Raw genomic sequence first — 24,233 nt, forward strand, 5'->3', positions numbered from 1 at the left:
CAACGCCACTTGAAATGTACATTTATACAACTTAAACAAATTAAGGATTGCTACACCACTATCTGTGACAGTATAAAGCTTCATTTATGTTATGTCTCGTTACTAAACCACTTCCTGGTTAAATACAAAACATATTCAATCATTTAAAAACGGCCTTTGTGGTACCTGGCCAGCATATAAAATATTTGTTGTTTAAAATTTAACCATTAACTTTTTGTTTTAAAAAATAATCCTCTAAGCCTATTTAAACATTTGCTATTGAACTGTTATACTGACACTTTGTAGCAGGAACCAAATTTTACCCTCGTTTTGTTTGTTCTTGCTTATCACCAAAAGAAATTACATTGCAATGTATTGCAGCTTTATTCAGATACAGCCAGGTGGTTAAAGTATTTATCAATTTTGCTCAAAAGGTAAATAACATTTTTCATTAAAGAAACCCAAATTACATTTCAGAGATATTTGTCAAAATTTTAATGGGTAGAGTGCTACCAGGACTAAAAAAAAAAAAAAAAAAAAAAAAAAAAAGATAAAAAAGAAATAAAGAAAATTATTAATTTCTCTTTTAAGAAACACCCGAATATTCTTATAATTTTACTTTTGGAATACATTGGTCCACAGACCACATTCTTGTTACAGCTTACCAAATGAAACCCAAAATTTCTTATTGCCGTCCCTGTAACAGGAATGGTTCAGTTTTAAACCTCCTTTAAAAATATACATTTTACAATCCTTTCACCTCAACAAAGGTGACACTGACAATAAATACACTGGTTTGGTGGGTTTTATCCTTCACTATGAAAAGTCCACAAAGTCCACAAAGTCTACCTGTTGTATGCCCTTTCTTTTTTAGATTTCTCTAATGCCTTGTCCATAGTTTTCTCATTTTCTCCTCTACATTTGGGGCAGTACCATTTGCCCTTTGGTTTATGGTTGAGTCCCACACAAGAAAAGTGAAACCATTCAATGGGGCACTCATCATTATCACATCCTATCATTTCTCCATAGGAGACTTGGTTGCACAAGCAGTATGTTGGCTCATTAGGGTCAATAGGAAGGTCAGGGGGAGAAGCTTCGCGCTCTGCTTTAGCCTTGGATCGTTTCTTCTTCTTGGATGTTTTTGCTTTCTTCTCCTTTGGTGTTCCTGAGGTGATGTCATCATGATCATGATTATTTGAGGCATTTTCTCGATTCTCATTATTCCGTTGCCTCCTTGATCTCTTGTTGTTAGGCTTTTCAGCCTGTGCGATTGCCTCATTCTTCGACTTGTCCTGGCTGGCTTTCCCGCTGTTTCCAGTGGTGTCATTAGTCTCTTGACAGGTCTCAAACAGTTCCACGTGGCTGTCCACTTGCCTTGTTCTGTTCTCAACGAGCTCCACCATCTGACTGACGATTTGGATCTTCTCATCCCCCAGTTCCTGACTTCGAATCAAGGCTCTCTGTATGCAGTGCAACATTCTTCTCTTCTGCACAGCATCTGTCTCCCGTTTAAATTTTTCGTAGTAATCATCCAGATCCTTCAGAATCTCTGCAAAGAAGAAATAAAAACTATAAATATTTTTGACAGGGAGAATGGCAAAACAAAACCTCCCATTTTTTCTTCCATACAGCAAGAACTTCTTGTAACTTGCAGCACCGATCGAAGACAGATGCCCTGAAACTTGTATCTGGCAAGCAGCTCGTGACTCCACTGGACTACTTTTGTTCTAGGTGGTCCCACAGGAATGGAATACAAATGCTGGTTAAGAAGAAAAAAGTGGCTAAATATATTTTTATGTATGTTGTTGATAATACTTCCCTTTAAACTTTTCAGTAATTAAAAAGAACTAATTAAACCAACACACATACCATCAAAAGTTCCAAGGTTAACTTCAAAATTAGAGGGGAAATGAATGGACATTTTCTGTATAAGAACATTAACATTTTCAGTGAATGACAGAGTGGGACAGAAAGAAAGCACAAACCAGTGTAGAAACATGTTCCTGGGTTATTTGACAGGAGATGTAGAAGCACCAAATACATGGTCTGGACCCAAAGCTATTGCATCCAATACTGTTGAGATAGTTCTGCTGCAAATATGAGGCCATGTAAATCCCTGGATTGCAGAATTTGGATTACAATATCCAGGATGTTTAGATTATTTAACACCTATACTTTCTGTAAAATATACATAGCTATTCTTTAAAACACATAAACATTATCTTCATTAAATATTTCCTGCAGAGCAGAAAGTTGAAAGGAGGTAAAGTTGAAAGATAACATTAAGATTATAGGCAACAATGGGAATCAGCTAGAGCTTCTGCTTTAAAATATATTACATCCCGAGTTGCACCTCAAGGATTGTTCTGTTTATAAAAAACAACAATGCACAAAATATCGAAAGTTTCAAGAGTGGCTCTAGAAACCTATTTTTAAGGAGATGTTTTTGAGGTTCATTATGATACACAAATCAACTACAGCATATGGAACACTTAGCACTCCATATTAAGTCCTCAGAAACACACTGAATGCTTTTTCTGCATCTCCTTTCTTCTCTGAATTTTCTCTTCCTCACAGGTTAGAACAGATATATGTCTTCTTAAAGAAGACAAATATATAAAAAAAAAAATATATAAATATAAACCTCAATTAATCTAACAGAAACCAGGATCTCTCATACATGCCAATGGCATTACCAAAACTTTTTTTTTAATGTATCTGTTATTTATTTATTCATAGGAGAATATGACACATATGCAAACCAAGAGCCACCCTGTGGTTTAGGTTTTGGCTTTCCTCGGCAGAGTTTTTAAACATACATGATTTTCAGTGAAGACATGGAAATATTATGCAAGATTTACTTCAGATTTTAGAGCTGCAGTTTGTGCTTCACACATTGGTTAAGCATGACCTGTCAGCTGGTTCTGCAATATAACCTATCTGACCAAATGAGTATTTCGGTATGTTATTGACCATTTTAAGGAACTGGCGGGGGGTTTTTTAACGTACAAAAAAAAAAAAAAAAAAAAAAAAAAAAAAAAAGGCCCAAAACAATAAAAAAACTACCAAAAAGACATCCAAGCCCAAGATGCCACCAAAAGATCCTTCAAACGTACAGCAGATTCTACATTCAGGAAGGCTGAAAAAGTAGTTACTGATTTTCAGTGGCCGAACTGCATAAGTCTTATGCGTTAGGCTTTGGCACTTGACTGATGTCATCAGTTTAACCCATCTGATCTGTCTCAGCACCACGAAACAATTACGGACTGAAGCTCGGCGCTGGGAACACTTCGGTCTAGCACGCACGCTGCGGCTCCCGGCGCGGCGCAGCCGTGCGGGAGGAGCGCTGGCGGCAGGCCGGGCTCCCGCAGCGCGCGGCCCGGCACGGGCGTGTTTGGAATGCGAGCCGCGCAGCGGAAGCTGCCGCGGAGCCGAGCGCTCCGCTCCGGCAGAGCCATCGCGGCCGTGCCGCGGCTCGGGGCCGGCTGGCTGCCCGCCTCGGCTGCCTCGGCTCGGGCAATGCCAGGACCGCGCCGCAGCAGCGGGAGGGCACAGCTGCGCTCCGAGCCGTCAGCGACCGCACGCTCCCGGCACCACAAACGGAGGGATACCGTGCCGCCGGGGCTTCGCTCCCAGCGCAGCCCCGCAGCCTCGCGGGGACTGAGGCGCCGCGGAACCACGGCGAGTCGGACACGGGCGAGGGCCCGGCCTCCTCCCCGCCCCTCTGCGGCGCGCGAGGCCGCCCCGGAGGTGACGGAGCCGCCATTGTTCTCGGGCAGGAAACCGGGACGTCCCCGCGGAGGTCCCGGGGCCGCGGGGCGACCCCGCCCCCGTCGTCCCGAGCGGGCCGTCCCGCGGTAACGAAAGAGTGATTGACACGGAGCCGCGGCCAATCACGGCGGGCGGGAGCGCGCTCGCACCCGCCCCCTCCGGCCGGTCACGAGCGAGGCGCGGCTAGAGCAGCGGCGCCCCCCCCAGCCCGGGACACGTCACTCACTCTCCGGACGGCCAAGGTGGCCCCGCCCCCTGCTGCGAACCCGGCCAATCAGAGCGCGCCTGCCGGGGCCGGCCGAGATATTCAAATCAACCCCACGGAAAAGTTGCTTCTGGAAACGTCACGACGGGGCGGGGGCGCGAGACGGGCCGGCCCGGCCCCGGAGCCAATCCGCGCGGGGAGGCGGGGCACGGCCGGCCCGTGGGGACGCCCCCGCCCTATCAGTGCCCCCGATGGGCGTGGCGAACCGCGATATGCTAACGAGGTCTGCCTATAAAAACAGCACGGACGCCCCTTCCTAGCACAGCGCGGAGGTGCCCGCTGGACGTGGCTTGGTGGAGCGCGATGCCTGATGCCCGCTCTGTCCTTTTCTTGCATTCCCACCCCCGACAAGCTCTCGTGGCCTCCCGAAGAAGTTTCCCCCGGACACTTCCCCCGGGAGCTGACGGGCTCCCATAGTGAGCTGCCCGAGGAGCGGCTGAAGCAATGGCAGGCAGGGCTCGCAGCCCACCGCCCCTAAGGCCACATGCACGGGTGCGCGGGCAGGGAGAGGGGGTCCCCCCTCCCGGCACCCCGGCTGTCACCGCTACCTGCGGCACAGAATAAAGCGCCCCCCCTCCCCCCTCCCTTCCCGAGCGGACGCTAGCGACCAAGTGACAAAGCTACCCCGAGTCCCGCAAACCGGCCTCCCCTTCCTTCCCTCCGCCCGTGGGGACGGGGACGGCGTGCCCCGGGCGCGGGGAGGGAGGGGGGCGTTCAGCCCAGCCGCAAACGCGACCGTGTGTGTCGTCGCCCCCCACTCACACCGCACACGCCGGTCCTGCCCCCTCGACCCCTCCCGCCCAACGGAGCGGGGCTGTTTTACCGGGTGAAACGAAACCCACCGAGAAGGGAGCGAAGAAAGCACACCCTGCCCCCCACTCTCGCCTAACCCCCCTCTCCTCCCTCCTTCCTTCCCTCCCTCCTTCACTAGCTGCCTCTCTCCCCTACTACAGCCATAATGAATACTGTACATTCCTAAATGTTGTGCTGTAATCTCTTCCCCTTCTATCCACCCAGCACTTTCTTCCGTACCCCCAAACCCTTCCACCTCAGCCCCACGGCCAGGGACGGCCCCCCTTTGTGCACCGCACACCCCACTTCCCTGCCCCCGCCTTCTTGGCCAGCAATTTACACAGAAAAGCAGAGTCCTTGCTTAGTAAGAAAAGCCGGAGACCTTTTGTTCCGCCCCATGACAAGAGCTAACGCTGCAGATCAGTCCCCCTCTCTCCTCGGATCTTTCCTCCCGGCTTTCTTCCTCCTTTTACCTCCCAAAAATAAAGCTACCATCCCTGTGGGGTGCAGAGGGGCAAACGGAGCCGAGGCTCAGCTCTAAAGAAAAGAAAGACACCCTTCCCCCCTGAGCCCCAAGCCACACACACGGACACACACATATATAGAAAACACTTACCTTGATATTTGGCGTCAATTTCCCTCATCAAGGAGACATTTCTCTGCAGATCGAAGGGCATAGACTCGATGGAGTCCAGATAATCCTCCACATAGTTCACTAGGTGAAGCTGGTCTCCGTTTGCAGGACTCAACATTTTCATCCGGCAAAGAAACAAAAATCCTTCCCCACACCTCTCCGTGTGAGAGCAAGTGCTGCTCCCTTCAAAGACGGTAACCCCGATGAAGGTCTCACTCCCTGTCCACCTCTCTCGGTAGCTCCCCCCAAAAAACCGAGGGAAGCTACATCTGACTCCTCTTGTGTGAAAAAGAGGGAGAGAGAGACACACACACACCCTCCGCTAGTCCCCTACAGCCAGCAGCAGCTGATTGAATGGCTGTCGTTGTGGGTAATTCACGAAGGAGGTGGTAAGAACAATCAGAGGGATTTGTGTGTGTGTGTGGAGGGGAGGGGGGGAGGAGGAGGAGGAGAAAGGAGCGGGGCTCAAACCAGCTCCTCCGAAACAATCTGGAAACAAAATGTGCTCTGCAAAGTGTCTGTCAGAGGCAGCGGCAGCCCCTCTGCCTGCGCCAGCGCCGCTCTGCTCCGCTTCTCCTCCGCTCCCCCCTTCCCCGCTCTCCTCCTCACCGCCGCCGCCGCTCCCCGGCGATATCAACGCAGCCTCCTCGCTCCCATACGCCGCGCTAGATCCAACGTGGAAAACCCAAATACCAGTTTCAAACACTTGGGAAACATTCGGCCCCGCCAGCCAGGGCGCATGCGCTCTCTCCCAGCGCTGTGTACACACACACACACACACACACACTCTCTCTCTCTCTCACACACTCACCGCACACACTCAATCCCTTCCCCCGCCCGGAACCTCCGCATATCCATCGTCCCGCCTCCCTTACTCACGTTTGGGGAGGGAGGGAAGGCGGCGGGGATGCGGGCCGAGCCAGGGGGCGGGCGGCGCAGCGCCGGCGTGGGCGTGGGGTGAAGGAAGCCCCGGGGAAGGCGGAGGCTCCGGTGAAGTTGTGCAGCGGCTGCGAGGCGAGCGGCCCGCGGGGAGGCTGGGGGGATCGCGGGGGCAAGTGAATGCTTTTGCGGTAGGGTACCGGGACTTTGGAGGAGTCTCGCCTCCTGCCAGCTCGCCCCGGGATGGAGCGGCTCCGAAGGCTTTCTTAGGAGAGGGGAACACTGAGAAGCACGCGTTCCCCGCGCTGCAGGCAGGGCTGTGCCCGGCGCGGCGCCGGACGCCGAGGGGAAACGGGGAGCGTTCCGTCCCTCCCTCCTCAGCGGGCACCCGCATCCATCACCCCGCGGCGCCTGACAGCCGCTCCAGCCAATCAGCGCGCCCCTCGCGTCCCGCCCCGCGGTTCCCTCGGCCAATCCCCGCTGTGACACCGCTGCCCGGGATACCGCGCGCCGCGGCAGAGGGGGCGGTAACGCCCGAGGGGAGGGGGCGGGCCTGCGCACGCGCGATTCCTCTGGCGACGGGAGAAAATGGAGCCCTTAGGGACGCAGCGTGCCTACGTTTCCCAGCGGTCCCCGGGCGGCTGCGCATGCGCGAGGCAGGGCTGGCTGGAAGGCGGGAGGGGAGGAAGAGGGAAGGAGGGTGGCCGGCCGGCCGAGCGAGCTTGCTGCGGCTCCCTCAGCCCGCGCAGTGGTGAGGGAAGGGTCACCGGGAGACGCCGCCGGCGGCTGCGTTGTAGAGCAGGCCGGCGGCGGAACGCCCCCGCCCCGCAGGGTTGCCGGCGGAAAGGGCTCACTGCCGGCGAGGAGGAGAAGAAGGGGCGCCCGGGTACAGCCCTGTGCTGCCCGTCTTCTGCCCGCCACAGTGACCGGCGGCCGTGCGGAGGAACTCCGCTGTCGGTCAGCGTCGCCTTTGTGTCCCGGAGCCGCTGCCGCGTCCCGGAGCCCGCAGGCACCGGCTCTGCCGGGATCGAGGAGCGGGGAAGGCGGGGCTGGACAGACCTACCCTAGCTCTGCTGAAGCAAAACAGCGTGCGCTTTCTGCCTCTTGTTTTTTTTAGCAGACGTCACTGGCAATCCCCTAATTTAGGGGAGACTGAGTCATCGCTTCTGAGCGGCCAGACTCGCTGGTGCAGGCGCTGCTCAGCGATCTGCCGCTGCGGGAGCGGCGGCCTGGTGGGCACCTCAGCCCCTGCTAAATGGTTTTGCTGCTGCCATCAGCTTGGTGCGTGAACGCCAGAATTGGGGTTTTCAGGGAAGAACAGGCAGCTCTTTAGCAATACTTCCAGTATCCTCCCTTCCACCCTCCACTGTGAGACATGCACCCATAACTTTCTGAGGAGTGGAGACGGTACCGCAGACCAAACTTTTTGAACCGATACCGACCCACTGTTTCGGGCAGATGTCAGAGGCACTTCCTTGTTTTCTGAACATCCCTGTAAGTTCTCCTGTTATTTTCTTCCTCTCATTTGCTGTTTCCAAGAGTTGCTGCAAAAAAATGAGCTGCTAAAGTAAACCTCACATACACAAGATCTCAGCTTTTTAACTTAGAAGCACCATGACATCTAGGCAGTGCTCCAAGCCAGTGTTTCTGGACCTGTGTGCTTTGGTTTACTGCGGCATAGAGAGAGAGTTGTCTAATGGCTGCACTAGCCTGGGAATAGGTATTCCTATTCCAATTCTAGATTGTTGGCACCTATCTGGTAGTTAAAGCCTTCTTTGCCTTCAAGAAGGTGAGCCACTGTCGGCAATTAAAGGTAGTTAACAGTCCCCTGGGTAGTGTAAGAATTTATGCCAATAATTATGACTCAATAGAGGCAAGCCATCTGTAAAGAATACAGATGAGTCCTAAAAAGAGTCATTCTTGCAAAAAAGGTAATCATCATTCTAGATGCACACAAGTAATTACACATATGAATAAGAAATTATTTTGTAAAAGTACCTGCTAATTTACTAAACATGAAGTTTTTCCCCCCTCTTAGAAGATTAAAAAAAATAAAAATTAGGAAGGGAAACGCTGAAGTGTAATAGTAGCCTGCTAAGTTGCAGCAATACTATCTTTCAACAAAAGTATTGATAGTTCGGATGTGCTGAGTTTCTAGAACTTGGTATCATCTGGCTCTTAAAAGTGCTGTCTGCTAGATCCTCCTCTCTTAGCTTCTTATATGTTACTAGAAGAGTGACAGAGAAAACCATCAGGGCATTTTGCACAAGTCTTTGAGACAGGAAGGGGCTGAGCTCCCCTGAGAATGCATTTGGTATCCTCTTTGAAGGTCCTCTTTTACAGCTCTTCCAGATGATGCTCAGTGCTTTCTATAGTGCTGTAATGAAATATATACCTGTACCCAGAAATATCAGTTCTCTGCAACCCCCTCTAAGCTCAGCAGCAGGTCAGCCATTGTTTTAGAAAGCTGGCAGGGGAGGGGGGAAGGGAAGGATAAAATCAGGTGTTATGAGTACAACTCTAGAGTGGAAAGTTTTAGAAGGTATGGAGCTGATGCCCACTGCTCATCTCTGTTTTTTCTCCTTTTCCTCTGCTTTCTTCTTATTTGGCCTCTCGTCTCTGACCTACAGTAGGTGAGAGATGAGAGATTTTGAATAGAGTTTCAGATGTTTTTTTCATATTAGGGGTCCATTTCTTACCCTGGAGAAAAAATTTACAAGTAGAAGTGAGTGTCATGAATCAAAGAAAGAAGAGACTCTTGGGCTTCATTTTCTTCCTATTTCCTGTATTTGACTAGAGGATAAAAGTGTGAATCTCTTCTCCTTTGGCTCCCAAGCCCCTTTGCTCTGTTTATGAAAAATCTTTCCTATTTAGAAACCCAAATATCTGAGGTTTTCAGAAGTTTCTTGAAGCTGTTGCCTTACTACAGATCTAAACTCACAGCAATTGGAATCAAGGGAACTTACAACCAGATCAACAACTTGCACAACAACTGTGTCATATATATATACTATGTGTGTATATACAAAATATACTTCATATAATAGAAATGTTTTAGTAATTATAGTTGTTCCACTCATTATGGTTATCCCAGCTTCCCAGCTAATCAGCACAAAGTTCAGAATACTTGATATGAGGAACAGAAAATGCCAAACCTCCAAATGTTCCACAAATGCACATACTGCATAGCTGATATGAGGAATTCTGGCTGCCTCCTTTCTCCTTCTCTGCCTTAGCTGAATATTGCTGTATGAAATACTATGAGATACAGCTGTGTCTCTGTTAATTAGAAGAAATAGTGTCTTCTGATCATTTGTCATTGTACTTTATAGTACAGACGAATCAGATGGGTTTATTCCTCCTAATGAATTGCTGTTTCTGCACCATTTAATAGCTTAATCCCTCTTCTATAGTTACATATGCTTGGAGGGTTTTTCCTTGCTTGTTTATCTGTTTGTTCTTTACGAGGCTAAATTCATGCTTATGTGGATGATGGCAATATAATTTTACAAGTCTGTTCGTTTTGCTTGTGGTTGTAAGTTTTGAAACAGAAGTACAAACAATTAACATGCAAGATGAGCAGAGCTGAGGTTTGCAAGTATGAAGACCAGCAGAGTCATGGCTCACCCTCTCATGCAATATGCATTGGCTGTGCCCTGGATAGCATATACTGTTTACAGATATTTAGGCCAGAATTACCTGTTCATGTCACCAAATAATGTTGGATGAATAGATTCTAAAATCTGGAAAACAAATCTAGTTGTGTTTGTCCTTTTGCAGCACAATATAGGATCAAGAACTTAATGAACTTTCCAAATGCCTACCTAACACTGGCCTGCCATTCTAAACTTCTCCCTTTTTTTAGCAAGTATTTCACATCTCTTCTGCTTGCCCCATGGCAGTTGCACTCACTGCCTCTTCTCACACCTATTCTCTGACTACTGCCTTCTTTTTCTTTCCTGCTGCACTGGTGCACTTCCAAAGCACAGTGAGCTTAAACAGTATTACACTGACATTAAAGGTCAGCAAAAAATTTTGACTGGCACAAGTAAATGTGCATTGCAGTAGAAGGCTGAGGCAAATGCATCTGAGTTGTCCCAGAGTGTCAATGGAATGAACACAGATCAAGGGCAACATATTCCATGGGCTTTGCATTCCTTTAGTGAATTCAAGAGAGACCTACCTCAGCAGTTGGCGACCACTGACAAAGACACTAATCTGAAACCTGACTGAATTCATACCAACCCTCAGACTTGTTTCTGTCAGCTATGGTGCAGGACATAAACACTTCTAATGAAAAACAGGCAGTGTATGTCAGAACAGTTGGTGGGTAGGTTTTCTGAACAGTAGTAGGTTGTGCTAAAAGCTAATAGACTTGTGGTAAGAGCGAGAAAGTTTAGTTGGTTATATATGGTCACCACCAATGAATTTTCTCTTGCACTGCTACCCCCTGTCCCCAGAATGACTCTTTTCAAATAGGTTTCTCAAGACGATTTCTCTTTTATGAAACATACTTTTCACCTTGCAAATATTTGGTGGAATGGCCACTCAACATTTACAATATTTCTGAGCCAAGCACTTGTAGTAAGATTGAGGCAATTTTCAGTCTCCTTTTAAAAATCGAACAAGATTCTGAAACAAACCAATAAGCACCTAGATTTTGTAAAAATAAAAGACTATAAAAGTTTAGTCAAAATGTGTCTGTAATTACAGATTACTACAGAGCACCAAGAGAAATTCAGTCCACTGCAGTGAATTTAGCTCATCTTTGCTTCTGGTTTGTAATTTGTCTTTATAACCTTTGCCCCCGTATTTTCTTAGGTTCAGGCTTCCTTGCAGGTTTCTCAACTAGAACTTGATGAGAAGGGCCACAGACACTGGAAACATGCTCTTGCTTAGCACAGCAAATGCAACCTTTTTCCTGTCAACAATTCTAAATTGGTGTGGTTGAATTTTTTATAAGAAAAAATACAGCATCTTTAGCAGTGAGGGGAAACGAAAAAATAACAAAGCATGTGTCTCTAAATGCTACATGGAAATGGAAAATTGTTTTTTAGCTTTATTCATGTATAATACAAAATATGCATCTTACCTCTGGGGGCAAATGTTATGGGTATTCCTGGGACTGGAAACTGGAAAATATAGAAGCCAGGCAAGCCAAAATCCCAAAAAATCCTCCCTGCTCACTACAGAAATGTTGCCAGCACTGCTGGTGGGCAGCACACACAGCTGTGCTTCTTACAGACTTCCATCTTGATCAAGGATGGAGGGGAAACGTACATATTGCCTTCTTACACACAGAGATAAAGGAACAGAAAACATAGAGATCCCTTCTAAGGTGTTCAGGAGTCACCCCTTTACCTTTGAGTTTCAGTTTTTGATTTAAAGGAAGTTTTAGCCTTGATGACTCCTAAGAAAAACATGAGAACATGACCTGACAATATTAAATCCATGTGTGTCCTCTTGAAACAACAATTTACCTGAAGCTCAGACAGACATCCCACAGTGGGATTGTGACTAAGAGCTGTACTGCTCTGCAGATCATATTTCCTCCTGGCTATTCAGCAAGTACTGAAGTAACAGGAGTACAGCAGGCCCAGGCCTGGCACTGATCATGTGTACCTCGGCTCCAACTGCTCACAACCACCAAAGGCATCTTCTACTCCAGGTGGAAGCAAAAGTCTCCTTATGGCATAAAATCTTTTGCTGCTATTCTGCCTTTCTGGTAGATGACTTGTGTCCTTGCACATGTCCCAGAGCAGGAGTACATAGGTGACATAAAGTGGAGGCATGCTTACAGCCACAGACCAACTGATTCTGAGAATGCTGGTATTGTTAACATGAATAATTTATGTTTTTTATCCACCAGGATTAGTTTTGCTTTTATTTGAAATTAGGTTCTTTTTGAACTTCTGTGTTTGTAGAACACTTTCCACCATTCCACTGGATGTATTCTATTGCATTAAATCTCAAGCATGAATGATGTAAGCTGTTTATTTCAGACATTTATTAATTGTGACTTTTCCCACTGTCAGAAAATAATATTTTACAGCACAGTTTTGGTACTAAATGCTAAAAGCCAGTCTGGCTAGCACAGACACTAAGCCTTCTGAAACCAATGGGAAAAAAAGGCTCTTGCATTCTTCTGATCTGTTGGCAGTTTTATCCATGATAGCTAAACCTGGAATTAAGCCTAAAAAACATCCATTGTTACTTAGTATTGATTTGTACTCTGTCAAAGTGCTTGGAACCATATAGAACAAAGAAGACAACACAGTTAATGACAACTCTTAACTAGATGTGTTTTGAACAGCAGGACATCAAAACCAGGTCATTAGGGAAACTGAAATAATTGGCTTGTGAAGCTTCCTGAGAAACATACAAAGCAAACATTTACAAAGGTTATTGGATGGTATCCTGAATTTCATCCTAGGTAGTCTTAAATTAACAAGCCCATAAAATAGGTTTCTTGTTTGATCAAAAAGTTCAGATTGTTAAATGACAAATTCTATGGAAAGTACCTATTAAAAGGAAAAGGAAACATATGCCACTGGTAGGGCTTTATATCTGATATGATCTAAAATTAAGTAAGGTGTAGACAGACATCAAGTATAATGTAAAAGCAATAATTTTAAATTATCTCATTACTTATGAGAGAAATCTATTAAAGTCCTCCCTGGCAGATAGAAGAAGAAACAATACAAACACTTCTGTGAGGCAGCTCACAACAGGCAGCCTGCAACACCCAGTCCAGAAAAGCTGTGAGCGTTCAGTATTACCTTCCTCCCAAAGGCCAGCAAGGTGCCTTAGCAGGTAACGCAGTGGTCTGAGAGATCTGAAAAGGCTCTGCCCTGAACAGCCTGTTTAGAGGATTGTGTGGAATACAGGAGCAGGACAGACAACGTGCTGGCACTGGCAGTTCACTCACTCTCCTTGTACAAGAGCAAGGGTTTACAATTGGAGCTCACAGACCTTGAGTTCAACACATGCCAAGAGGGTGCTTCCTAAAGATGCACTAGACCTGCAGTACTCCTTGGCAAAGCCTGGGATTGATGTGGGTTCACAGAGAATGGGGAAATTAATGGTACAGAAATCTATGAGGATGGGTTCAAAAACTTGGGGGGGCGGGTGAGGCAAAAAAAAAATCACAAGATATTCAGCTGAGGATGCCATCTGGTTGGAAGCTGGAAAAATATCTGGGAAAATATTCACAGAATCATAGAAAGGCTTGGGTTGGAAGGGACCTTAAGGATGATCCAGTTTCAGCCCCTCTGTCATGAGCAGAGACACCTTTCACTTAGACCAGGTTGCTCAGAGTGCCACCCAACCTGGCCTTGAACATTTCCAGGGATTGGGCATCCACAGCTTCTCTGAGCAATCTGTTCCAAAACCTCCCTACCCTATGAGTAAATAATTTCTTCCTAATATCTACTAAATCTGAGTTCAAGACTGTTCCCCCCTTGTCCTATCACTATCTGTACATGTAAAAAGTCATTCTCTCATTTTTTTTGGTAAGTCCTCTTTAGGTACTGGAAAGTGCTGTAAGGTCTCCCTGGAGCCTTCTCCAGGTTGAACAATCATAGCTCTCTCAGCCTGTCTTCATAGAATACCTGTTCTATCCCTCTGATCATCTTTGTGATTATAAGCTTGTGGAATTCTCACTTGTTTCCTTGGTACCTGCTCATAGTCATTTTTGGAAACAAGGTACTCATTCAAAAATACTTCTAGTACCCTTATGTCTGCTCCATTACGCTGTTATTCATTCTAGTTGAGTATCTTACAGTTTCCCAATTGGTTCAAAATACTGCAGTCAGTTAAGCTGCATTTCCTTGATATGCTCTGAAAGAAAGAAAACAAAAATCCCCTATGAGGAAGCAGACCTTGACAGTCAGCTGGGATAAAGTACTCAGCAGCATTTGCTGTCATTTTTGAAAATGTCTAGGTCAGGTAACACTTTATGCAAGTATGTGGGAGTCAGGGGGTGCATTAAGTGTTTTCTGAGACTGATTTATTGTTTTCTGAGACTCTGATTTATTATTTGCTATAAACTAAAACACAAGAATGTCACACCATGTTTTATTTTCAAGAGCTAACAGGGTGCCAGCCATTCTCTGACCTGAAAGGCAATGCAAAGATAGATTCACTCCCTAAAGTGACCGAATTCACTTGACACAGTGGAGACCGTTACGCTGAATTAGTCACAGATTTCCTACAACCGTCTCCCTTAGACACCTCGCCACGAAGAAGCCGCGCTGGGGTTACACCGAAGCACAGGGCTAGGTACGCGCCGCGCCAGCAGCGCCCCGCCCGCAGCGCGGCCGGGGCGGCCCGGCGGGAGGCGGTGGCGCCGGCCCGGCCCCGCCCGCGGGCCCGCCCCTTCCTGCGCCCCGGCCGCGCTGTGCTGCGGGTCCCGCGCGGGCGGCGCGGCTGTCGCGGGTTTGTGCCGCTGCCCGCCCGCCGCCGGGCGACGTGCGGGCCATGCTGCGCGGGGCGGCGGCGGCGGCCCGGCGGTGCGGGCTCGGGCCCGCTGCCGCTGCCGGCCGGGGGCAGGCGGGGGCGCGGCGGGGCTCGGGCGCGGCGCGGCGGCGGCAGTGGGCGCCTCCGGCGGGGCGCGACAGCGGGATCGTGGCTTACAACAGCCGGAGCCAGAGCAAGGAGCCGCTCGTGCTGGCCACGGAAGGACTGGCGACCTGGTAGCGCCTTGCGGCGCGGCGGGCGGGCGTGGGGGTGGCGGGTGACAGGAGCGGTTTGTGTCCGGAAACAGCTCCTGTGTCCAGTTCTGGGCTCCAGTACACGAAAGATACGGAGCTACTGGAAAAGGTCTAGCGAAGTGTCACAGGGGTGACCAGGGGACCGGAGCACCTCTCTTGCGAGGAGAGACTGCAGGAGCTGGGCCTGTTAAGTCTAGAGGAGAGAAGATTGAGAGGGGATGTCATCAATACGTATAAATACCTCGAAGATGGGTGTCAAGAGGATGGTGCCAGGCTCCTTTTGGCATTGCCTAGTGGCAGGAGTGGCTATAAACTAAAACACAAGAAGTTTCACCTCAGCATGGGAAAGAACTTCTTTATGTTGAGGGTGGCAGAGCACTGGGGAAGGCTGTCTGGGTGGCTCCTGGAGTTTCCTTTTCTGCAGAAATTCAAAACCTACCTGCACACATTCCTGTGTCACCTGCTGTAGGTGATCCTGCCTTGATAGGGGTTTGGACTGGGTGATGTTCCAACCCTGACAAATCTGTGATTCTGTTTGCCTCCCTTCTCTGCAGGTACAGCTGTGGGCCGACAGTGTATGACCATGCACACCTCGGGCATGCCTGGTGAGTCGTGGATTGCAGCATGGGGCCATCCAGGCAGATACACAGTGCTGGACACCCCCGTGCCAGTGGTGCCAGGGGATCCAGGCAGATACATGGTGCTGGACATCCCCAGGCTTGCAGTGTGTGTCCGTGACTGGTGACATGAGGCCCAGCCCTTCACCTCCTGTGCTGTGCAAAGGTCAAAAGTCTGTTTGTTATGTATTTTTTCCTCTTGGGCTGGGGTAGTCTGTAAAGGGGCTGTTGATTCTGCTGCCTGGCTGAGGCAGAGACAGTGCATGTCTTTGTCTTGGGAAGAAGCATTAGGAATGTGTGCAGTTTGTTTGGGTAGGGTGAGTTGTTACAAATCATATCAGCATAATGTGACCTCTCATGTGGAGGAGTCCTCATCCTGGAGCAGAGCCTCTCAGGTGTGTGAAAAAAGTTTCACCTCAGGTTTAGCTGGGACACTGTGTTGCCACAAGGAAAAGCCATGCAGGGTTGGCTAATAGAAAGGTACTTTCAAGATTCACAGATGAACACATCGCATCTTAAATCTCAGAAAAGTCAGGTAGCTTAAAGGCCTTTTTGTAGAGTAACATTGCAGTGGCTTACTATGTTTAAAAACAAAAAACCAATCCAGAACATCACAGGTTTTTCTCTGTAGTTCATTAGGATTGTTAGAACAATAAGCTGGTTTCATTATAAGTAACTTCGAAAAAAAAAAAACTTTAAATACACCAGAAGAGGCTGCTGGCACTTGTTTCAAAACAGCACACCTGATGAGTAGACTTTGCAGGATGTGTGCTATTCCTGTAAAACTGAGGGGGGTTGCAGCAGCTCAAGCTGCTCTTAAGGTTCTGTCTCTGCATTCTTAAAGAGCAAGTTGTGTAGGGCTCTTTGGAAGAGCAGGGGTTTATCAGATAATTGCCATCTGTGTGAATATCAGATATTGTGCATTTCAGTAACTGAATAATTCCCTTTCAATGTACGGGATTTCACAGCTTCTCATCCTGCCTCAGCTTCATTCAGAAACTTGTGTTGAATCTTGCTCATGTTGAACTGATCCATCACGGTAACTGCACAACTGCTTCCTTGTAAAAAGGAAAAATTAAAATACCAGTTATGTGAAGATACTGCTGTCAGTGCTAATGTTAATGCTACTGTACTGTTTTGTATATGTTGTGGTGTCTTTTTCCTCCTTGCTTTTGTTGAGTCTCAGCAGAAAACTGACCTAGCTTTTTACTGATGACCTAAAAATCAAGAACACGATATCTTGGATATGTTGTTTGTACTTAGTATTTTCAGAGAAAATTCTTTTATTTGAAAGTCATAGTAATTTGTGTATTTAAATCTACAGCTCTTTGAGATACAGGCTCCATTACAGTTTACCTTGAAATAATTATGATTTAAAATCATCACTTGAAAGTAACTGTAAAATAGATGGTTATGAGTTTCTTGTCTTTATCCCTCAGTTGAAGTTCTCTAGTGTGGTAGGGCCTGTCTTCCCTGACATGGTGTAATAGGGAAGGGAATTGCAGAGGTGCTTCTGTCCTAAGGGGTATAGGTGACCTAGAGGTGGAGGATGGAGAATTTCACCCTTTGGTCTTGCAGTTCTCTGTGGCTTTTAAATGTCTGGGTTTTTTTTCAGTGGTTCTCTTGCCCTCAGACTTTATTGATTAAAAGAGGGAGTAGAAAAGCCTTGCTTACACTTGCCTGTTTTTTTAACCCATCTTTTCTTACCCATGTCTAAACTAGCAATTTCAAGCTTTCCCACAGTGGAGGTTTGCCATACATCTGTGTCACCCGGGTCTGACCTCTTCACGTGCTAATTTAAGAAAGAATGGTTAGTGCTGAATATTGCCTTTGGTGTATCATGCAGATACACCAGGTATAATTCTTTCTTTTAGCACCTCTTTAAGCACCTTCATGTGTTGTTCCTGTTGCCTGACAAGATATCTGCACTGAAGACCTTTTGCTCTCTTTTCTCATCAATTAAACCCTCCAGGGTGGGAGGAGTTGGCTGTTCCTTTCCAGTCTCTCTGGTATTACACATGTTAGCAACATCCTGTTGCTCTGCTGATTTATTCAGGATGGTGGCACACTCGTGGTTCTATTTATTTATTTATTTTTAAAATAGAATCTTTTTTTCCCCAGTAGCTAGGTCCAAACATAGAACAGCTGAACTGTATGCTGCTGTTGGGGGCCAGGAGAGGAACTGGGAAACAGCATAAAGTCAAATGGAGTGGTGGCTGTTGCTAGTCTGCTACTCCTGTTAAATACCATCATTTTGTTGTATTCCTGCCACATGTTCTCTTCTCACTAGAATTCCCTTTTTTTCCCCTCTGTCTTACATTTGACTCATGTCAAACACAGCAAATGGAGCAGGTAATAAAGCAGAAATGAATAATAGAAATGAATTTGAAATCCTTGAGGAGAATTTGGAAATAATGGCATTATTTTTCTTCTGTCCTCTTTCCATTCCACAAGCAGTTCTTATTCCTCTAAAAAATTTAACATTCTCTAATACGTTGTGCTTCCAATGTTAAAAATAGATGCTCTGTCTGCTTACATATGACATCCAACACTGCATTCTATATAGAGAAAAAAGTAAGACAGGCAAATAATACTATTTTTTTACCCAGTTCTGGGTCTGACCTTGATTTTACTGGTTTGACCTGCAGCCTGCTTGACATCCAGGTTCCTGGGTAAGAGTAAAACTAACCATGAGAGATTTCTCTTGGAAGTGCTCTGCCACCCCTGATCTTGACTGTCTGTTTTGGCTGTTTTTTTTTATCAGTCCTGAAGTGGTAAAGACCCTGTGGTATCAGGAAATCTGCTCTTGCTCTTGCAGTTTCTTCCATTAATTCAGTTGGAAGATGAGAGGAGAGGGAACAGTGTGAAATTTGTGCCTGCTCTGGGAACAGTGACTGCAGGGCTGTTAAATCTAATATCAAGCTTTTGATGCTGGCGTTGTTCCTCTGAACAGGATCCAAAGGCCAATTTAATATTCTTACGGAATCATGTCACCACATTAGATCAACCTTACTCCCAGTGAGCTGCTATTCATTAAAAACTATCTCCCTGGCAGCAAGGCTTTCAAAAATTCTTTTTTTTCAGCATGGGCATGGCACAAACAACAACTAAAAGAATTTTTCTTCATCAAGGTATTATGCATCCATAAATCAGTACCTTAGTGCTACCTGGCACCTGCAGTGAAGGGTGCAATTCCACTTCTGTAGTTGCTTATACTTCTTTGTTCTGATGGCCATGGGAGTTGCAGTTTGTGTGATACTGTGGGTGAAATGGGAACCTGTAGGTCTGTGAACCTCCTTGCTGGCTTTGGGGAAAACAGAGCCCAGATAGATTGAGGATTCTCATCATCTTGCAGGGCAGACACAGAGTTTTTAGTCACTTTCTAGTATGCCAGCTAGTAATTTGGTTTAACTAAGTCAAAGTGTGTTTTGGGAATTACAAATGGAGGGTCTGTGAACACAAGGAGCTGCAACAACCCTGTACAGCTTGTATATCATCAATCTATCGGCGTTAAATACTCTGCTTTGTGGCAAAAGCCCTGAATAATTTTCAGAATAGCTTTTATTCTCAAGTGTAAATAAAACAGAATAAGCTATAGAGCATCTACTCTTTGCTATCAGAACAGATCTATGGTCACTTATGAATGAAATACTTTATTGGTGGCTGGTATCTGTTACTCAGTGCTAAGAAAAGTTAATTTGAATCCTGCTTTATTTCTCCCTGATCTTCTGCTGCATGACTTTTGAAAACCTGTTAGGGTATACTAAGCCCAAGGGATGTATTTCAAGAACATCTGATCTCTGTGTCTTGTTTTGTCCTATTGGCTTTGAAAGAGTCTCCCAGCTCCTGTAGCTTGTGATACCCTTTGAATAGAGATGCAACAAAAGAAAACACTCAGGAAATCTGATGTAATGTGTCACTGATGCCAGAAGAGGGTAGGCCGATTCAAGAGAAATTTGCTTGACTTTTGTGCAGGTAGCAACTGGTTTTGGAAAAACACCTTATGCACTGAAGATCTTTTCATTGCAGGTATAGGGATTAATTAGCTTGTCTCTGTGGCTGTTGGTTATTTTTGTTTAACTTTATTCTTACTACTGAATGTTCAAAAGCTTGTGTTTCTTTCTTTTCAAGCTCCTATGTTAGGTTTGATATAATTCGAAGGATAATGACAAGGTTTTTTGGAATTGAAGTTATCATGGTGATGGGGATCACAGACATAGATGACAAGATAATAAAAAGAGCCAATGAGGTAGGTGTTTGCTGCAGTCTTTGACTAACCTTTTGGTATTTTCTAAGCTACTTATATAGGAAAATTAACCTGTGTTTGGGTTCTTTTGTTGAGTTATGTTTGTTTTAATTAGTAGATAATAAATGTTGATAATAAATGTTGAGATTTCTGGTCCCCTCGTGTGGCTGCAATAGGTCTGGGAATGAGGAGGGCTGAGTGTCCAGAGCTGTGTGATGGGGGAGGCAGAGAGTGAGCTACTTTACAGCACCCACAGCTGGGATTCTCCTGCCCTCTCCCCCTGCATGAGAGGCTAGCAGGGAGCAAAAGCCTTGTGTGAATTCTCAGCACAGTGAAATTATCCCAAAACTTAGCAGCCAAAAGGATTCTGAGTGAGTTCCGGAGAAGTGTTGTGTGCCGTGGTCATGAAAGGCAGTACATACAGTACTGCCACGTGGGGCGGAGGGCAGTTCCTGGAAGGAGCCGAGCACCATCTAGCTGCAATGTCAGCACCTTGGAAAGCTTCACCAGGCCTGGCTGTCACCCACAGGAAAGTTAACATTGTGTGTTGGGGTAAATCTTGGTAAGACTGGGGCTGTAAGTGGTTATCAGCTGAATTTTAATCAGATCTTTTTTATGAGATGGTCTTGGTGAATAGTTACTGCAATTCTTTTTTTTTTATGGTTTTAAAACCACTTTTTGAACACTTTAGCATAAGAGTGTATTCTGTGTTTTTATTTTGCATTTTAAGTCTTTTTGTTTAATTTGATTGTAGATTCTGTAACTCATGTCTTTGGGATGATAAGTGAATGTGTTGGATTGAATTGCAGTTGCAAGCTATAAGATAGTTTTCTGGAGTCAGATAATTTGACAGCTGTTCCTTTTACTTATCTTTAAGTAAACAGTTACTTTCTCAGTTAAATATAGGCCCCTGCATTCAAATGAACACTAGCACACTACTCATGTAGAAATTGTCTGTTTCCTTAGTCCATTTATTTATTTACTTACTGTTTTCTAAGGCAGTAAACAATTCCAAAACAAATAATCCCCCTCCAAAATTCAGGCATTTTAAATCCATGTTTGCACTTTAAATTTTTTCCTTATTGTCAGAACATCTTAGAGCTTTTGTGTTTGAGGAGGAGGGAAATGGCATGTTCTTGAAAGATGTGTTGCTTCACTGCATTCTTTGGTTCTATTAAGTTATCTTTTCTTGGCTTTTTATTTGGTGAATTTTTGAAATGTTTGGTCAACCATTTTGTTTGGATGGCCAAGGCCTTTACCTCAGTAGCCTGCTTTTGTTGTTGGAACCTGTGCATCTGAAGCATTACAGTGGTAGAATCAACATGTCTAAGCTTGTTCTTCATCCCCTGGTGGGGTTCATCTGGGGAAAACCTGAAAGTTGGCACTAGTTTGTGATGAACATGCTGCATGCCATCAGTGTCCTTTGAGAGAGAGATGAGTCTCTTTGTGTGTTGAACGTCCGTCTGGATGGGAGGAAATTCTCCATCTTCTTTCTGTAGGCACCTTTGTTTCTTGCTTGATCAAGGAAGCAGTTGAGCTGTCCAGGGAGATGAATCCAGTCACTGGCCTGTAGGCAATGCATGTCTTTATTTTTTGGTGCTGTGCATTGTCCTCATTTCATTGCTTCATGAACATCTGGACTGTCTTCACCAGAACCCTTGCTTTGTCCAGGAGTTTGTACAAACAGTGGTACCCACCTGTGCTCTCAAAATCAGTACCCATAAAATGCTCCAGTAATGAATTGGAAGTGTTGAAATGGGATTTATGTTGTTAATGATTCAGTTACCTGCAAGATGGAGAGACTGACAGTATGTTGTCTTCTCCCTAGTAGTTTATTCTCAGAGAAGATGTAAAAACATGCATTTGAAACACTTTGATACCATGCTGTTGCTTGCTAGGGCAGATTTTGCTGTCATGCATCTTTCAATCCCTGGCCTCTTCCGAATATTTGAGAACAAGTACCTTACCATGTTCAAGTACCTTTCCTTTTGAGTTGCACTTTCGCATCCCCTCTGCAAGAGGAACCTGTTTGTGTCTCATGAATGAGAAATGTAGAGAAGGTGCTTGAGAAATGCCAGACTTGGCAAAGCATGGAAATGGCTTTCAATATTGAGATCTATGAGTACCCATGATCTGCTGAAATAGCTTATTTTTCTTAATCACTGAAAATTAATATCTTGTCTCATTCTGCAAGTCTCTGATATGTCTTTCTGACACGTAGGTGGTATTGGTGTTTCCTGCCAGTAAGTTGAATGGTTTTTATGTCTTGTGTATGGTAGTATATTTTGTCACTAGAAATGAAAGACCCTCTCAAGAGGAAAATAATAGAGAGAGAAGGAGTTTATTATTTTAGTCTTTGGTTGCTTTCTCCTAAAAGAGATATATCAATATTCTGGAAATTGAGACACATAAATGAAATACTACTTCTAAGTTATTTATAACTTACATCTCCTCCCTGTCAATGTTAGATTAATAAGCCTTTCTGACGCTTTACCTTGAGGGCTCTCTAAGTCTTCCAATTAGCTATTAGCTGTCTGAGAAAAGATTGCCATATTTTATGTCATTACTCTGACTTATGATTTGCTAATCTGTTTCTTTTTTTTTTAGATGAATATATCACCAATAGCGCTTGCTCGTATTTATGAAGAAGACTTTAAACAAGATATGGCTGCCTTAAAGGTACAAATACCTGAGATTCTAAATATAAGAGTATTTCTAAGCAATTATTTTGGTAAAGAATCTGGTTTCAAGAGTTTGATCTGAAAAAAATAAATTTGTTGCTTGGAAACTGAGTGCTGATTTACTTTTTCATTCTTCTGGAATAAAAAGCCTTTTGAGTAAGGAAATGTAGGGAGAAGCAATCCTGAGCTTTGGAATGAATAAATGAAACTTTGGAACAGTATTTTTCCATATTCAGTAGATCCTTGATTCACAGATATTGCATATTTACTATAATGCAGAAATAGCCTGATTGAAAGCACAGGGAACACGAAAACTTCTTTCACTGATTTCAGGTGACTTTGCTTCTTGTCTCTCTGTTAGAAGCAGAGAGTGAGCCACTGGGAAAATCAGGATTTTTCTTTGCTACCCCTCAAATATTTTTTCTGTGTGTGTATTATCTTAAATATTGCTTATGGCTTTTTTTATGATACTTGCAACTTTTTTTTTAAAGATAAAATTTAGCTTTTTAGTTTGTTTCTTAGAGTGAAGGAACTTGTTGGCAGTGTGTTAATGCAATGTTACTCTTTCTTTAAGGTCCTTCCTCCTACAGTATATATGAGGGTGACTGACAATATTCCTCAAATAATTTCCTTTATAGAAACAATAATATCCAGTGGACAAGCTTATGCAACCTCGCAAGGTAAGCCTTTGAGCAAGGTAACTCCTTGTTCAGCACATGTATAGGAAGTCACTGCTCTTAGTAATCTTGTTTTGGAATCAAATGAGATACCTTGTGCCAGGCTTTCCTTCTGTTGCTTAACAGGGTGTGAGTGAATTGTTTGTGATGACATGAGTGGGCAGAACAGCTATTACTCAACTTCTAAGTTAAATGTAGCTCATTATTTAATATAATTGTTTACTGTAATAAACTGTTGTCTAAACTCCTTGGGGAAATCTTGGCCTGGTTTCTACAAGAATGTTGGGGGAAACCTCTGAAGAGGAGCTGCGTATCTCCTTTGTGCTGCAGAAGGTGTGTCTGCAAAGCAAAACGTGTGGATTTCTTTTTTAGCAGAGCTGGTGGTTGTAGAAGAATTCAATTGCATTGTAACTGGACTAGGTGTAGCTTGAGCTGCAGCAGGGGAGGGCATTGGTGATTGTGCATGGGTAGGGAAGAGTCTGGGAGATCTCCAGAATTCAGAGTTATGTGCACAGAGCACATAGCACATGAAGAATGAGCATGTGCAGAGAGGTTACTGAAAAGCTGGATAACATGGAAACATCTGCTACTACTTTGGCAGTATTTCTGAACTTCTAAATCAGAATTTCAAATGGGAGTGGAATAGCACTTTGTTTTGCTTTTGGGGAAATGCTATCAAGTTCTCATCAATGTGCCCCATCTTTGCTATGCAACTAAATATTTTTTTTTATATTAGGCAATGTTTATTTTGATGTTAAATCCTGGGGAAGAAGATATGGAGTGTTAACTGCTATTAATCCTGATACCCAAGATGAAGCAGGTAAGTTCGTGGCACGAGCTTATTTGCATTAATGCATTGTTTGAATGCATTTTGCATCTATGTGCAAATTTTCAATCAACAGTCTGAAACAGTTTTCTAACCTATTGTGTATAGCTAACTTCTGGTTAATTAGGATTACAGTGCTTTTGTGTTATTTTTTG

At 45.2% G+C, this 24,233-nt stretch overlaps 2 protein-coding genes across 3 annotated transcripts in view; one reads left to right on the plus strand and one right to left on the minus strand.

Annotated features, from left to right (window-relative positions):
* Window positions 1-581: 581 nt before the first annotated feature.
* Window positions 582-6,356, minus strand: ING1 (inhibitor of growth family member 1). The gene is made up of 2 exons (XM_021545529.3): window positions 5,424-6,356; window positions 582-1,528 (listed from the first exon to the last, which is right to left on the minus strand). The coding sequence occupies exons 1-2, from the start codon at window positions 5,563-5,565 to the stop codon at window positions 825-827; spliced, it is 846 nt and encodes a 281-aa protein (XP_021401204.1). The 5' UTR covers window positions 5,566-6,356; the 3' UTR covers window positions 582-824.
* An 8,442-nt stretch (window positions 6,357-14,798) lies between these two features.
* Window positions 14,799-24,233, plus strand: part of CARS2 (cysteinyl-tRNA synthetase 2, mitochondrial) — a 35,037-nt gene continuing 25,602 nt past the window's right edge. The window contains exons 1-6 of one of the 2 annotated variants that reach the window (XM_031503888.2): window positions 14,799-15,013; window positions 15,586-15,636; window positions 19,780-19,897; window positions 22,502-22,573; window positions 23,150-23,255; window positions 23,989-24,072. In XM_031503888.2, coding sequence (XP_031359748.2) covers window positions 14,799-15,013; window positions 15,586-15,636; window positions 19,780-19,897; window positions 22,502-22,573; window positions 23,150-23,255; window positions 23,989-24,072 — 646 coding nt within the window. The remainder of the gene's footprint in view (window positions 15,014-15,585; window positions 15,637-19,779; window positions 19,898-22,501; window positions 22,574-23,149; window positions 23,256-23,988; window positions 24,073-24,233) is intronic. The other variant, XM_021545564.2, reaches the window with a different exon arrangement.

Source organism: Lonchura striata, chromosome 2, assembly GCF_046129695.1.
Source record: "Lonchura striata isolate bLonStr1 chromosome 2, bLonStr1.mat, whole genome shotgun sequence".
Taxonomy (NCBI): Eukaryota; Metazoa; Chordata; class Aves; order Passeriformes; family Estrildidae; genus Lonchura; species Lonchura striata.

Excerpts from the sequence above, each read along its gene's own strand:
- ING1 (XM_021545529.3), bottom strand. The coding sequence starts at position 5,565 with ATGAAAATGTTGAGTCCTGCAAACGGAGACCAGCTTCACCTAGTGAAC. Across the intron at positions 1,529-5,423 it reads AATTGACGCCAAATATCAAG|AGATTCTGAAGGATCTGGAT; the intron begins GTAAGTGTTTTC and ends TCTTCTTTGCAG.